Raw genomic sequence first — 16,917 nt, 5'->3', positions numbered from 1 at the left:
TCACTGGATACACGTCACTCATTAACCAAAACACACCAATAACAACCAATGCTTACTTTATTTCTCATTGTAAAACCCTATAGAACTAGAACATACAGTTCTGAGACTAAACTCTGATTGGACGAGAGACACACAACTGCTAATAATACAATCACGAGCTAATGAACTACATAGTGTAAGAATTTAATACTATAGTTATGATTATTCATATATGTAACTTTAATTGACGGTTTCATCGCGTTAAAACACAGTTTACCCGGTTAAAATCAGTGTAATTCTGCAGTTTACCGCTTTATCATTTTGCGTCTCATTCTGTCACGGACGCGTTAGCATTAAGTCTTTAATCACTCACATCAGCGTCTTAAACACGCCAAAACGCATCCCAGTGATTCATAATGTGTCTGTACACACAAATGTGACATTAAACTTCATTATTAGTGCTTAATAACGCGGATGATGCTGGATTTATAGACGATAAGCGAGAGGAAGATACTCACTCTGTACGATGAATGTGGGAAAGGAAGAGCGGTGGATTATGGGTCACATTCAAGGCGGAATGCACATTCACATCCGGGTCATTATACGTTGTTGAGTTGTCCTTGTTTTTTTTAATGACGTGTATATATATGAGTGAATATTATGTTTATAATAATAATAATGAAAAACAGCTTTTATTTTAGAACGCAATTTTTTTTGACGTTCTATTTGTTTTCCGTATTCATTTTTTTTAAACTACATTACCCATAAATCCGTTCGGCGCACAGGAAGCGCTTACCGACAACCGCGACGGTTATGAGTGAGTGGAAGTGAAGAAGATTCAGATTATAGAATAGAAATAGACTAATGATTAAAACATTAACCTGTAAAATCTCTCAGATAAGTGTTATATCGGCACTGGAGCGTCACCGCGTCTGGTTTTTTATTGAATATTCATGAGCTGACGGGACGGTATCAATGAGCTCCACTCAGGTAAATGTTGTTGTTAACTGACTTGTGTCACAAAACCTACAGAGTTCCCTAAATAGACAGCAGTTTCAGGAGTTTAGTAAGTAAAAAATAAAACTGCGTGTAGTGTTTGAGGTTCGTCTGATGTGTTTCATTAAGCTGAGAAATGTTGTGAAATAATTAGAATATTGTAACAGTTACTGTACAATAAATGTATTAACCTCATAAAACCGTTGGTATCATATTTGTAGCACATTTCTAAGGCCTATAAATGATCAACATGATCAAACTTCTGTCGTCTGATTGATAGTTTAGACTTCTTTAGCGAGTAAAAAGGCTTTTAGTATAATTGTACAAACGTCCTCCTTCAGCTCAAAGTAAGTTAAACATTAGAAAAACTTTTATATTTGTAGTAATATTTCAACGCTACTGAAGCAACTTACAACATTTGAAGTGGATCAAACAAAGTTAATCAAAGTTGTTCTAAGACAAGAACGTGTACAATTCATGTATAACTTTTATGAAAGGTTTTGATCCACTTCAAATGTTGACTACTGTAGTGTTAACAGATTATCCAGACATCATTTATTAGAAAAATCATGAGTATCAACTATCAGATTTGATCATCAGGCTTTTGAGGAAGGTCTCTCAATCATCACTGTATTGCATTATATGTTTTAAAACTACAGAGCTTTGATCATAAAACGAAGCACCTGACTAAGACATATTACTGGCAGATATTGATATTAAATGCATATTATGTATCTGCTATACTGTTATAAAGTTCTCATTGATTTACATTACAAGCATCAGAATTTCATCTTACTTTTTGGCCATATAAATATCAGCATCTGCAAAAAAATTCTCACTATATCATATTATATGAGCCATAAAAGCCTGATGTATCAAATATGATTCTCGACAAAAAAACACACATGTATTTGTATTACATTTTCTTTTATATTTTGTCTAAAGGTTCAATAAACTTCCATAAAAAAAAAAAAAAAGACTATTATTTTGTATGTCAGGCTTTACAGGATTAGACTTTACTTTCTGAATCAAACTCATGAAGTGTCGTAGATCTAGTTTAAAGTCACTAATTGACTATTCCTATTTTTATATGTAATATTGCAGTATTTTTTATAGAAATGATTAATACGTGCAAATCACTGTTTTAAATTGATGTTCCTGGTAATCTTGAATCAGAATAACGTCCTCTTGCAACATCTCTTCTCTTCTCTGATGACAAGGGCGGGGCAACAACCTGTCACTCACATCATGAGATCCACCAATAGCGAACCACAACCATCCAATCAAAATCAAGCCCTGCCCCCTACATTTATTCTTGTTTGAGAAGCGTTTCACTCGTATATACATCAGAATAGCGAAGAAAAGATGATCTCAACTTCATTTCATGCCGACTTCACTTCATCTACTGTTGTGTGTCTCTTCCTAGTCCTCCTGATCCAGTGGCCTGTGTGACAGAAGCATCATCATGACGCTGGCTCCTAAAGAGCTGTCGAACCTGCTGGGCATCATGTCGGAGGACGCCTGCAGCAACAGCTTCGAGCAGTTGTCCACCGCCTTCCACCACTGCTTCGGGAAGGCCGAGCACTTCCGTGTGGGATCGGTTCTGGTGATGTTGCTGCAGCAGCCCGACCTGCTACCCAGCGCCCCGCAGAGGCTCACGGCACTGTACCTGCTGTGGGAGATGTACCGCACCGAGCCGCTGGCCGCTAACCCCTTCGCCGCGGTGTTTGCGCACCTGCTAAACCCATCGCCCGCGGGAGAGGAGCAGGAGAAACCGCTCTCAGGTACGTCCTCTTCCTCCTCCTCCTCCTCTGGTTGTGTTTGTCTTGTATCAGGGAAAGATGGAAAGATGAATGTGTATTTAAATTGGGTCATTTATGTAGTAGAAATGTGAAATTATTTTAGAAGTTGGTGCCTTCTAGACTGAGAAAAGCCAGAAAATGTATTTTTGGCTCATGTGGATGAAAGACAACAACTCCCAGAATGCACTTGCTTCGCTGCCCTATGAGGCCACTCCCACGCCACGCCCACCGGTTACAGAGGGCAGTATCGGGAGAAATGATACAGCTAGGCTACTAGTCGACTCGAAACTGAAAAGACGGCGTTTTATCGTGAGATCCCCCTATGGGCGGTTTGAACACATGCAGAACGAGCTCCTCCTATTGGCTGTAGTCTCTCGCCTCTGGACAAAAAAGCCTAAAGGTGAAGTATCCCTTTAAAGCAGGGTTTCTCAAACTCGGTCCTGGAGGGCCACTATCCTGCACAGTTTAGCTCCAACCCTGATCAAACACACCTGAGCAAGCTAATCAATGTCTTCAGGATCACTAGAAACTCACAGCTAGGTGTGTTTGATCAGGGTTGGAGCTAAACTGTGCAGGACAGTGGCCCTCCAGGACCGAGTTTGAGAAACCCTGCTTTAAAGAGAGAGTTAACCCAAAAAAAAAAAAAAAAGTAAATTAGCCCATGATTTACTCACCCTGAGGCCATCCTAGGTGTATATGACATTCCTCTTCCAGACGAATACAATCGGGAGTTATGTTTAAAAAATGTCCTGGTTCTTCCAAGCTTTATAATGGCAGTGAATGGGTTTTTGTTTTCGGAAGTCCTCCAAAGCGCATCTATTCATGATTAAAGTGCTCGAAGCGGCTCTGCGGGGGTTAATAAAGGCCTTCTGAAGTGAAGCGATGCGTTCGTGTAAAAAAAAAATTCATATTTAAAACTTTATCGACTAAAATAACTAGCTTTCGGCAGACGTCCGTATGCAAGTCGACTTACGCCAAAAGAGTAACACACGCATATGGCTGATGTTAATGTCGAGCTATATATATATCATCCAGAATAGACACAAACATTTTTAAATTGAGTGAAAATTGTGTAAAATAAGTTTACTTTCAGTGGTTTTATGAAAAGTCTTCCTGTAAAAGTCTTATATACTGTATCTCAATTGACCTGAATAATGACACTATTGTCTTCCGTAGAACTGAATTAAACTCGTCTTATAACTAAATAACTTACACTGTTATTGAACTGAATAGATCTGAATTAATAGTCTTTTTAGAGCTGCTTTACAGCTGAATTTGCATCGTTGATTCTGTTATTTTCCTGTTTTTTCCTGCTTTAAAACGACATGTATTGTATAAAGCACTATAGAAATAAATATTTTGTAAATATAAATAATACAATCTTTCCTGTAGTTCAAACAGTAGAGTGTTGACGCTTGCAACGCCAAGGTCACGGGTTTGATTCCCAGGGAAAGCAAGAATTGATAAGAATATTAATGTGTACCTTGAAATGCAATGTAAGTCGCTTTGGATATAAAAACATCTGCCAAATGCATAAATCTTTCATAAATGCAGGCTTTCTTCCTCCCATCACACTGCCGGAGAAGTTCTTCCTCTCGCAGCTGATGCTCGCGCCGCCTCGAGATCTCTTCAAGAAGACGCCGAGACAGGTGTCCTCCATGGACGTGAGCGCCACGCCACAGACCATCGACATCAGCGGACTCCAGCTCGCACTCGCTGGTACGAAGCAAACTACAGATGCAGTTATATAAGGCTTGAAGGGTTAGTTCACCCAAAAATGAAAATGTCTTTTCTTTCAGAGCGTCAGTCGGAGCTTCCCACTCAGAGTAAGGCCAGTTTTCCCAGCCTGCTTAGCGACCCAGATCCAGACTCCTCCAACTCGGGCTTCGACAGCTCCGTGGCCAATCAGATCACAGAGTCTCTGGTGACTGGACCTCGTCCTCCTCTGGAAAGTGAGTGTGAGACTGATGTTTAGTAGGGGTGTAACGATACATATCACGATACTGAACTCACGATACCATATTATTGCGACACTCTAAGACACATGATAAAAGGTTAACAGAAAGTGTACTGTTGATTAAAATGTTAAATTTGATATTACATTGTGTGTGTAAATGAATAGTCTTGGACTTGGTGCTGGAAACCCAAAGCACAGGACAATAGAGACACCAGAACAACAATATTCATGATTCTGAAGCTGAAAACAGAATTATTTTAGATGAATATGCTTTCATTGTTTCACGACTAGATACATTTATCAATTTTTACTGGTAATAAGACATTTGGCATTATCAGGACACACAAATATTTCCCCATTGCATTATTATACATTATATTCAACATTATATATAGTAGTCTATTGCAGTACTGACACTAAAACTCTGTAAACTTGAATTTTTCTCACACAGTAATTTTTATTTTGGGTGAACTATACATGATACATATTGTTGCATTTTTGTATTGTGATATATTGTGACACCCCTAGTGTTTAGTTTGTTTTTATTGTGATGCATCGGTTACACGGGTCTTTTCTGTCCCGTCTGGTTCTCTCTCAGGCCACTTTCGTCCCGAGTTTATCCGGCCCGCTCCACCTCTTCTGGTGTGTGAGGATGAGCTGTCCTGGCTCAACCCGTGTGAACCGGATCATCGGATTCAGTGGGATCGATCCATGTGTGTGCGGAACGGCACAGGAGTGGAGATCAAGCGCATCATGGCCAAAGCCTTCAAGAGTCCATTATCAGCGGCACAGCAGACGCAGGTACACAACATCACAAAACACAGTCATGTCCAGCTCACATTTTCGTGTTTTTTAAGTTTACGCGGAGATGATGATGTTTTTCAACATTTTTCAACGCCTGCACCGTGGAACCTGTTTCAAGGTTTGTGTCCTCGAGCCGCAGACACTGTTGTTGTGTGAATGAGCGGTCGGAGCGCATGAAGGGTTTTCTGTTAGAGCGGTGTGTGTTAGCGGCCGCTAAGTTAATAACTAATGATCTTTGCAAAGGAAGTGAATCAATCAAAACTAACTTTAGCTGGACAATAACTTTATTCTAGAGCTGCTGTAAAGCATAAACAACCTGTGCTACTGTAATCTCCTATTATCACTGTAAAGCTGCTTTGAAACAATCTATATTGTTAAATTGTTTTTTGTTTTCATTATTTAGACATATTTTTTGTGTCACATTTCAATCTCTTTATTCTGATGTAAAAATAATAATATCTATATTAAAATTTTATTTATTTATACATCATGTTAGTGTAAGTAAAATACATAATGTTAGTGTTTGTTGCACTGCCTTTTAATGTATGAATTAAAAACAAAAAGTATTACAGCAACGAATATATTTATCATCATTGGGAATAAACAAGCTTTTTTTCTTTATGCAAAATACACACTACCTGTCAAAAGTTTGGGGTCAGCAAGATTATTATTATTTTTTTAACTAATACTACTAAAGGATGCCTTAAATTAATCAAAAGTGACAGTAAAGACATTTATAATGTTACAAAAGATTCTATTTCAAATAAATGCTGTTCTTTTGAACTTTCTATTCATCAGATAATTCTGAAAAATGAAATGTGTGACAGTTTCCATAAAAATAAAAGCAGCAACTGTTTTCAACATTAATAATAATAATCAGAAATGTTTCTTGAGCAGCAAATGCTCACGTAATGATGCTGAAAATTCAGCTTTTCAGATGAGCAGAAGAGACTATGAAAAGCATTAAAAAAAATCTCTTTTGAACGCTATTGTGTTTTCTTTGATTACTCTTCTGATATTGAAGTGAAATGTGACCTGGACTTGTGTTTATCATGTACATAAAATGTTTTTATTTGGGCTAGCTAAAATGGCAATTCGGTTGTCACGAAAAGGAAAATCGAATGATGGTGGATCAACTGATCAGTGTTAAAGGGGTTAATAACATCCCGTATCAATATAGAGTTTAGCTATTACAAGGTAATGACTTTGATGTTTTCAGATGTAAATGTGCCATACCCTGATGGCTGTCTCCAAGTTTATGCATGAGTGAAGGTTTTGATTGTAAAGGGAAAAAGAGGGAAAACCTTTATTTATTTTTTTAGAAAGTGAAATGCTATTTCACGTCTTGAGACTCTGTTGTTTAAATCCATTGGCGTTCGTTTCTAGCTGCTTTTTATTTATTTTTTAAGCTTTTTACTAAAATTTTTATCTCTTTAATGTTTTTGTAAATAAAGTGATCTTAAAGTATATAAAAAAAAAAAAAAAGTCTCTCTCTCTCTCGTCAGCTGCTTGGTGAACTAGAGAAGGATCCTAAGCTGGTTTACCATATTGGACTGACACCAGCCAAACTACCGGACCTGGTTGAGAACAACCCTCTAGTGGCCATTGAGATGCTCCTGAAGCTCATGTCATCCAACCAGATCACGGAGTATTTCTCTGTCCTGGTCAACATGGACATGTCACTGCACTCCATGGAGGTGGTCAACAGGTATAGCGTTAAACTCTTTCTCTGATCATGTTTGTGGCAGGACGGGGTCACGGCCAGCTCGTTCCCGACCGTAACATAGAGAGGATTACACACACAAACCAACGGTTAGATTATTTATTAAGGATCTGTTACAGAAATATAACATAATGTCTAGGGATATAAATAAACAAGAGAAAATAATAATCCAAGGGGGTAATAATGAATGTTGGTAAATAATAGACAAACTAAAATAGAAAAAATTGGAGCAAACGTCTTGTCTGGAGAACTACATTCCACCAGAGGAAGTAAATCGGTCCAAACATTTATACTATCCACCCATAAATTATCCAATTAACAGTGACATCACAGTCTAATGATATACTGCCACCATCAGGTAGAGAATAAAATCTTGATTGTTTCGTCTGTGAATGTGTGTGTTGTGTAAGCGTTTCATTCAAAGGGTACTTGAGTACTTGACACTTTGACATTTAAGTCTTGGAAAACCCTTGAAAACAGCCATATGTGCCAAGAGGTACTTGAAAAGTGCTTGACTTATTTAAATACAATTTATTTGAAATGTAATTTTTTCGTAAAAAAAAAACACTAATAAAATATTTTCACGCAAAAATGAACAGTTGATAAACCCCCATCAGACCTTTTCTCGATGCGGAGTACACCAACATTATAATATAAAATATTATTTACTCAACAATAATAGCCATTATAAACTATATATTATTAAATACGTTGTATTTTTTATACCTTATAAACATATTTTATTAGACTGTCCTGGACTTAATATAAGTAGACTGCTCTTTTATGAAGATACCTCACTTAAGGACTTATTTAGTAAGATTATGCCTGAAAAAGTTTTGGATTTTTTTTTATTTATCATATGCTAATTTTAAAAAATCTTGTATTATATGACTTGCTGGTTTTGTTAGTTTGGTTTTTATTGTATTTATATGATATTTGTATTTTTGTAATTACATTTTTTTGCCATGAAAATAGCTTTGAATGCTGACATGGCGAGATGGTCCTCACTGCAGAACACGAAATCCAGGGGGAGGAGTTGGATTCAGATCCAACTCCTCCCACCTTACATATCCCTAAACCTACCCATCTCCACCCCCTGATCCCTAAACCCACCCCTAAACCTACCAATCTCCACCCCTTAGATCTGGATCCAACTCCGCCCCCTGGATCTCATGTACTGCAGTAAGGTGCTAAATAAAACAATCTGAATCTGGATACCTTACATCTGTAATTTAAGTTAAAAAAAATACTAAAGATATTGTTTGATAAGTGCGATCTCTGATTGTAGTCCTTCAAAAACAAAAAAGGAGTGCTTGAAAAGTCCTTGAAAGTCCTGGAGTTTCCTTTGACTGTGTGTGTGTGTGTGTGTGTGTGTGTGTGTGTGTGTGTGTGTGTGTGTGTGTGTGTGTGTGTTGGACTACAGGTTAACGACAGCGGTGGATCTTCCTCCTGAGTTCATCCATCTCTACATCTCCAACTGTATCTCCACATGTGAGCAGATCAAAGACAAATACATGCAGGTAAACACACGGACCATCATGCATCTGTGTGAGCAACTTTTAATACTTTTATGTAATTTAATACTTATTTAATACTTTTTAATGCAACAAAGATGCATTAAATTGATCAAAAGTAACAGTAAAGACATTTATAATGTTACAAAATATTCTTTTTCAAATAAATGCTGGTCTTATGAACTTTTCATTACAGAATCCTGAAAAATAGATCAAACAAAATGTTTCCAGATTCTGTTTTCTAAAACTGGCAGATTTGGGGTTTTTTCTGGTTTTAAGCAAAAAAATCACTTAATTTTGATCTTAATATCTTCAGTCATTTTGCTTCTCCAGTAAATGTATCTTGATTTAAGAATGTTTAGATATTTGTGCTGGAAAGCAAAACAGAAACATTGAGGAAGAACATCCTTTTTAACTTTGATTGGTTGTGGTTTGATTTGTGTGGACTACAGTGCATACCATACCACAACAATTATTTGGTTACATAAAAGCATATATAGTCAGGATGTAACATGCATGTTAACACTTGGAAAACATTTATCAGATGATCTGAGAAGCATACAGAGAAATCTGGAAAAAAGTATGTTATTTTGAAAAGGCAGATGTGGTTTAAAGTAGTGATGCACCGAAATGAAAATTCTGGGCCGAAACCGAAACCGAAAATGTAGGATCCACTTGGCCGAAAACCGAAACTGAAGCCGAAAATGGCTTCTTTAAAAAAATTATACTATTGCTTGAATTTAATGGATCTGAAATGAAAAATCACAATATAATAATCAAACTTTTATTATCAGTTACATAACAAAACAAAATATTTTTAACAATAAATATAAATAATAATACCAAATCATATTCTTCAAGTTTTATGTTCCATCAAATAAAATAGTTTTTTAAAAGTTGTGCAAAAAAAAATCCACAATTTTGGATATTTTTGCAGGACAAATTTACATATGGCAACCTTGGTGTCCTCTCGTATAGGGCTGTCACTTTTGTGAAAAAAAAAATCCTGTTCGATTTTTGAGACATAAGTGTTCATTGAATCGTTAGTAAATTGCCTATATTTGGCGTTGATCCGTTTTCAACAACAAATATAGGCAAATCCACGGACAACTAAACAGGCATTAGGACGAACGTAAAGAGGGCGCTTGAGACGCACACAAGTCTGCCATAACATCAATGAAAAACATTACTGAAGGCTACATATTATGCACTATATTATGCAGAAATAGGCTGTGTGTGTGTGTGTGTGTGTGTGTGTGTGTGTGTGTGTGTGTGTGTGTGTGTGTGTGTGTGTGTGTGTGTGTGTGTGTGTGTGTGTGTGTGTGTGTGTGTGTGTGTGTGTGTGTGTGTGTGTGTGTCTGTCAGAACCTGCAGCTGCTGTGTGACGCGCGTTCGCTGCGAGCGTATCGTGACGAGATGGACCCGTTCCGAGAGAAGGCCGTTAAAATCGATTCCCTATTTTCGTTTTCGAAACTTGTGTTGGTCGGTCTGATCGATTGTGCAATAAGTGACAGCCCTCTGACAATCTTTGATAGGCAGACGCGTGATAACAGCTCGACCGTGAGTGAAACCCAAGCGCTTGCGCGTGGATGGGAGGGGCGCGCTTGACATTCATTTTCGGCTGGCTTTTTTATTTCGGCCCGAAACCGATAATGCCATTTTCGGCAACCGAAATTTCGGTGCAACCCTAGTTTAAAGGGATAGTTCACCCAAAAATGGAAATGAACCCATGATTTACTCGCCCTCAAACCATCCTAGGATTCAGCTTAAGTCCAAAGCGCAACTTATGCGAGTAATTAGTAATAAAGCAGACTTACTGCTGAAATGTACACTACGCCATAACACACTACGCTACTTCTGATGTCATAAGTTGCGCTTTAGGCGTAAGTGGAATCTGTATGTTCGTTTGGCCGGAAGCTATTTTACTTTATAAAGTTTTAAATATGGTTATTTTTCTTACACAAGCGCATCGCTTCACTTCAGAAGACCTTTATTAACCCGCCGGAGCCGTGTGGAGCACTTTGATTTTATTTTATTTTTATTTTTCTGGTAAATTTAACAATGAAATAACCCCCCAAAAAAGGAGTAGGCTGAAGCCAAGGCTTATATTTGCCTACCCTATTTAACCACATACCTGAAGAATCAGCATTATAAATTATTAAAAAAAAAACAATATACATAATTATACAATACTGCACATACATTATTTTTTATTTTATTTTATTTTTTTACATAATATTAACAAAATTTACATACTAACTGAATAATCATTAACAATTTTCTTTTAAATTTTTTTTTAAAGCTAAACAGAGAAGTACATAATTTCAAATCATCTTTTAGTGCATTCCATAATTTCACACCCATAACTGATACACATCTAGATTTTACATGAATTCTTTCTTTTCCACATTCAAACATAAACAGACCTCTTAAGTTATATCTACCCTCTCTTAACTTAAATAATTTCTGAATACCAGATGGAAGACTTTTATTAAGTGCTCTATACATTATTTCCAATATTTTTATATATACAATATCTGTAAATTTTAAAGTATTACTTTGAATAAATAGTTTGTTAGTTGGTTCGCAATATCCTACTTTCTTAATAATTCTAATAGCTCTTTTTTGTAACTTAATTAATACAGCTATATTTGTTTTATTTGCATTTCCCCATATTTCTGAACAATATGACAAATAAGGCATTACTAAGGAGGAATATATAATTCTCAAACCTATTTTATTTATTAGATCTTTTGTTTTATACAATATTCCTACTGATTTTGCTACCTTACTTCTAATGTATTCAATATGTGGTTTCCAACTAAGTTTATTATCTAAGATCACACCTAAACATTTTGTTTCATAGACTCTTTCAATTTCAACTCCATTTAAGTGTAACTTAGCATTGCTATGAGTCCTATTACCAGAAAATATCATAAATGTAGTTTTATTTTCATTTAAAGATAACTTATTATAGTCAAACCAGTTCTTTAACACAATTAATTCTTTTTCTAGCAGTTGCAATAATTCATCCATATTTTTTCCAGAGCAAATAATATTTGTCATCAGCGAACATTACAAATTTCAACATTGTAGACACAGTAAAGATGTCATTTAAAGGAACACTCCACCGTTTTTTGAAATAGGGCTTATTCACCTTCTTTCCTACATTTAGATAGGTGGGCAAATGCATTTTTGTCTCAGTGCATGCATTGTTTTAGTTTGACAGGGTCAGCGCTAGCTTAGCTTAGCATAATGAATGGAATCCTTTGTTGCCAGCTAGCATGTCCTGAGTAAAAGTGATATAAAAAAAAAAAAAAAAAACACCTAATTACTTCTTGTGGCCTGCGTATTCACAACGAGTACAAATAGCGATGCAGATTAACACTAGGCGATTTCCTATGCAGATTTTGACTTGGGACTATATTAGGGGGAAGCACAGGCGAAGCACTGCTACTTGGGCGCAGAGATATCACGTCAATATCTGCCTAGGAAATCGCCTAGTGTTAATCTGCATCGCTATTTGTACTTGTTGTGAATACGCAGGCCACAAGAAGTAATTAGGTAGGGTTTTTTTTTTTTTTTATATCACTTTTATTCAGGACATGCTAGCTGGCAACAAAGGATTCCATTCATTATGCTAAGCTAAGCTCACGCCGACCCTGTCAAACTAAAACAATGCATGCACTGAGACAAAAATGCATTTGCCCACCTATCTAAATGTGGGAAAGAAGGTGAATAAGCCCTTTTTCAAAAAACGGTGGAGTGTTCCTTTAAATAAAGAATAAATAATTTTGGTCCCAAAACTGAACCTTGAGGAAGGCCGCATGTTACTGTTTCTAAATCAGACTGTGTATTATTAATTTGTACATACTGAAATCTATTACTTAAATAACTCTTTAACCACTGATGCGTGACCCCTCGCAAGCCATATTGTTCACATTTTTCCAACAATAAAGCATGGTCAATAGTGTCAAATGCTTTACACAAATCAATAAACACACACCGACTGTATTGAGTTTTTGGTCAACTGCTGCTGCAACATGTTCAACAAGCTCCATCACAGCTAAGGATGTAGAGCAGTTGTTCTTATATATAACTTTAATGATGGATAGATGCACTTTTATGATGGATAGATGCACTTTAATGATGGATAGATGCACTTTAATGATGGATAGATGCACTTTTATGATGGATAGATGCACTTTTATGATGGATAGATTCACTTTAATGATGGATAGATGCACTTTAATGATGGATAGATGCACTTTAATGATGGATAGATGCACTTTAATGATGGATAGATGCACTTTTATGATGGATAGATTAACTTTTATGATGGATAGATGCACTTTAATGATGGATAGATGCACTTTTATGATGGATGGATTCACTTTAATGATGGATAGATGCACTTTTATGATGGATAGATTCACTTTAATGATGGATAGATGCACTTTTATGATGGATAGATGCACTTTAATGATGGATAGATGCACTTTTATGATGGATAGATGCACTTTAATGATGGATAGATGCACTTTTATGATGGATAGATGCACTTTAATGATGGATAGATGCACTTTTATGATGGATAGATGCACTTTAATGATGGATAGATGCACTTTTATGATGGATAGATGCACTTTAATGATGGATAGATGCACTTTAATGATGGATAGATGCACTTTAATGATGGATGGATGCACTTTAATGATGGATGGATGCACTTTAATGATGGATGGATGCACTTTAATGATGGATGGATGCACTTTTATGATGGATGGATGCACTTTAATGATGGATGGATGCACTTTTATGATGGATGGATGCACTTTTATGATGGATGGATGCACTTTAATGATGGATGGATGCACTTTTATGATGGATGGATGCACTTTTATGATGGATGGATGCACTTGTATGGACTTTCCAATTCACTGCCATTATAAAAGCTTGGAAGAGCCAGGACATTTTTTAATATAACTCTGATTGTATTCATCTGAGAGAATAATGTCATATACACCTAGGATGACTTCAGGGCGAGTAAATCATGGGCTAATTTTAATTGTTGTGTGAACTATCCCTTTAAAGAGGCTCGAGTGCTGTTCTTTTTGTGCTCATTCTCTCTCACGATCTCTCCTCTCCTGAAGAACCGTCTGGTGCGTCTGGTGTGCGTCTTCCTCCAGTCCCTCATCAGGAATAAGATCATCAATGTTCAGGATCTGTTCATCGAGGTTCAGGCGTTCTGCATCGAGTTCAGTCGTATCCGTGAGGCCGCGGGCCTGTTTCGCCTCCTCAAGACCCTTGATAACGGAGAGATGCCGGCCGAGGGCAAGATGGCCAAATGATGACGAGTGCATGAACTCCAGGACTTAAGCTGAGTCTCTCTCTGAAAGCCTTTCACTTCACAGCGTATGAACTTCCTCATGTTTTCTGTTCCCACATGTACATGTTCAACCCTTTTTTTGATCCTGATGCGTTTTTTTCTTTTCGTCCATTAAAGCGGTGGTTACTTACACGTTCTTCATAGTATGTTTCGACTCCTCTGCTTCATTGACTTTAATAAGTTCAGTTTTGCTGAATTTGAAGTGGTTTTATGTTCTTTTTGACGTTTATCTCGCCCATAAACAATGATGATGATGATAATGAGTGGAATGTGAACGTTTGACTGCGTGACGTTTGATCTGGATGTTTGGGTAACACACAAAAGCCTTCATATATAATGCATTATAGAAGTAATTTAATGCATTAATTATGCACCTTATAATGCATTGTATGGTCTCATGAATAATTGTAACCACCGTTATAATACGTATTCATTGTTACACCTTTAGAAAGTATAATAAAACAAACCAATTTTGGAAATATTATACTACATTTAACTCTGAAAATATATAATGCATTGCAACGAACATTATGAATATCTTTATAATACATTATACATAAAGGCTTTATGTAAAGTGTTAATGATGTATGTTCTTTCAACACATTAAAATGGAGATGTTTAAGTTAACGATGGCAGAGTATTTGAGACTAATCATTTTTAAAGCTTCCATGCATTGCAATAAAACAGGTCAGATTTTATTTGTATATCTTTTCACATCACACATTGTTTATAATCAGCTTGACCAAGTCATAATGTTAATGTTTATAATATTGTGATGTCTCACTAGTCACACTCCTCCTCAGTTTAGAGATGGATGACAGGATTTTTTATATTTGAGGACGATATAAACCATCAACCTTATAACTTATAAGTGTTATTACTCTTTTGTTCAGTGTGTGTAATCTGGATTGTGAGGTCAGACTGCAAAAATGAATTGTAATTAGAATATATTACACTTTAAAATGCCCATATGTAGGCTAAAGCTACTTTTCTATTGATTAAAGATGAATAAACACTGTAACAAATGCATTGCTCATTAACTAATGGGACTAATTAACTATTGTAAACTGTTACCTAATACTTTATTTGAGTGTACAACTGTATGTATACGAGTAAAGCTGGATTAACATATAATAGTTCTCATCTGAAATGAGTTTTATTATCAGATTATGAAATGTGAAACAAGCACAATCACTCAAGTTACAAAACTCTCTGTTTTTATTTGCATAGTGACATTTGAACATATACATTTGTCTCAGATCTATGAGTGTGAACGTGTGTTTACTGTCATTCATCATATTTAGCCGGAAGTACCTGAACATTTAAAAAGAGCAAAACTGGCCTGACTTCATTTCTCTCCTCGTTTCACCACATACGCACACAGTGCCCAAAGACATGAACAGACGTGACCTTTGACCCTACTCACACGGGTTTAGGCCCGTTTATCTAGAGGTTAATGAATTCATACATTTCATACAGATTCCTGGGCATCTCTTGAGTTAATAGATTTATTCGATTAGAGTGTCAAGAACAGTTTATTCATATTCTCTATCTCGATTGTTTCCACACTTCAGAAAAGGAAAAAAAATGATTCATCCTCAGTATTTTTTTAATCAAATATCTGCTAATGGAGTTTGACCTTCAAAACTGTTTGAGCTGAAACGAAAAATAATTTTTGCTTGCCAAAATTTCGCCTAGTTATGAGAAGAAATTCATGCTTTTTCAACTGTTTTGGAAGAAACAGACAAGAAATTCATGCTTTTGTAAATCATTATTAGCCGATGACATAAAAAGTTGAATTTATGACATATTGAGTCATAATTATTACATGTCAAAATTATGACAAAGTGTTAATTTAAACACCTGACACACTAAGTCACAATTATGACAAACAAAATTATGATGTAAAAAGTTATACAAAATGATGTACAAAACTTGTTTTTCCTAATAAATGAAGTTGATTTTTCTGACTCCATTTGCAGATATTTGTTCTTGTTTTAAACTAGTTTTATAAATCTTTCAGCATTTTTTCAGAAAACAATCATTTTTGCTTCGGTAAATGCATCTTGATTTAAGAATGTTTGAATATTTGTCCTGAAAAATAAGAAATATATATATTTTTTTTTTACGGTGCATGACATTTGCATGTATGCAGGAACCCAATAGCTAAGCAAATATTAATAACAAATTAAGGAAATGTAAAAGGCGATGAGACGCAGGCGTATATAATCCCGGTTGCGGTTCTAGATTCGTCTCATTCCTCGAGCCATGAGGCAAGCGAACACCGTCATCACCATCTTGGGCTTCACCTCCACCAGATCCTCCGGCAGTGCGTACACTCGGGCTCCGATCTTCCTCGCCATAGAGATGGCGTACCTTAAAAACACAAGTCAAGTCCGCTTTATTTATACAGCGCTTTTACTCTCAAAAGCTGTCACTGGGGCGGTTCCTTTTTTTGAAAAAGGTACACCTTTGTACCTAAAGAATGCATATTGGTCCCTCGAAGGTACATTTTGGTACCAAAAGTGTACATTTCAGTATCTAAATGGTACATGTTAGAACCTTTTTGAAGGGTACCGTCCCAGTGTCAGCTTTTGTACCTTTTTTTTTCTGAGAATTTTTAAGCAGCTTTACAGTGATAACAGAACAATAATGCAAGAATAAGTTTGTTTCTGCTGTACAGCAGATCTAGAGGAACATCGTGTCATAGTCCAGCTTAAGTAAGTTCAGTGATGGTTCATTTTTTTTTGTAA

At 36.2% G+C, this 16,917-nt stretch overlaps 2 protein-coding genes across 2 annotated transcripts in view; one reads left to right on the top strand and one right to left on the bottom strand.

Annotated features, from left to right (window-relative positions):
- Positions 1-754: 754 nt before the first annotated feature.
- On the top strand, positions 755-15,300 carry cnot11 (CCR4-NOT transcription complex, subunit 11). The gene is made up of 8 exons (XM_082174753.1): positions 755-969; positions 2,402-2,759; positions 4,332-4,496; positions 4,577-4,729; positions 5,333-5,535; positions 7,044-7,246; positions 8,685-8,781; positions 13,929-15,300. Exons 2-8 carry the CDS (start codon positions 2,441-2,443, stop codon positions 14,124-14,126), a joined length of 1,338 nt encoding a protein of 445 aa, XP_082030879.1. The 5' UTR covers positions 755-969; positions 2,402-2,440; the 3' UTR covers positions 14,127-15,300.
- Positions 15,301-15,359: 59 nt separating this feature from the next.
- lcp1 (lymphocyte cytosolic protein 1 (L-plastin)) overlaps positions 15,360-16,917 on the bottom strand; it is a gene marked incomplete at its 3' end in the record, with an annotated part of 20,893 nt that continues 19,335 nt past the window's right edge. The window contains exon 16 of the mRNA XM_082174690.1: positions 15,360-16,540. Within this exon, the coding sequence (XP_082030816.1) occupies positions 16,408-16,540 (133 nt within the window). The remainder of the gene's footprint in view (positions 16,541-16,917) is intronic.

This window comes from Leuciscus leuciscus, assembly GCF_965113295.1.
Source record: "Leuciscus leuciscus genome assembly, chromosome: 7".
NCBI classification, from domain to species: domain Eukaryota; kingdom Metazoa; phylum Chordata; class Actinopteri; order Cypriniformes; family Leuciscidae; genus Leuciscus; species Leuciscus leuciscus.
The sequence above is the reverse complement of the archived record's forward strand: the minus strand, read 5'-3'. Positions and strand labels throughout refer to the sequence as shown.

Bases quoted from the DNA above. Each gene is read 5' to 3' on its own strand.
- cnot11 (XM_082174753.1), top strand. From the start codon at position 2,441: ATGACGCTGGCTCCTAAAGAGCTGTCGAACCTGCTGGGCATCATGTCG. The intron at 4,730-5,332 runs GTGAGTGTGAGA...GTTCTCTCTCAG, and splicing joins ACCTCGTCCTCCTCTGGAAA to GCCACTTTCGTCCCGAGTTT. The intron at 7,247-8,684 runs GTATAGCGTTAA...GTTGGACTACAG, and splicing joins TCCATGGAGGTGGTCAACAG to GTTAACGACAGCGGTGGATC.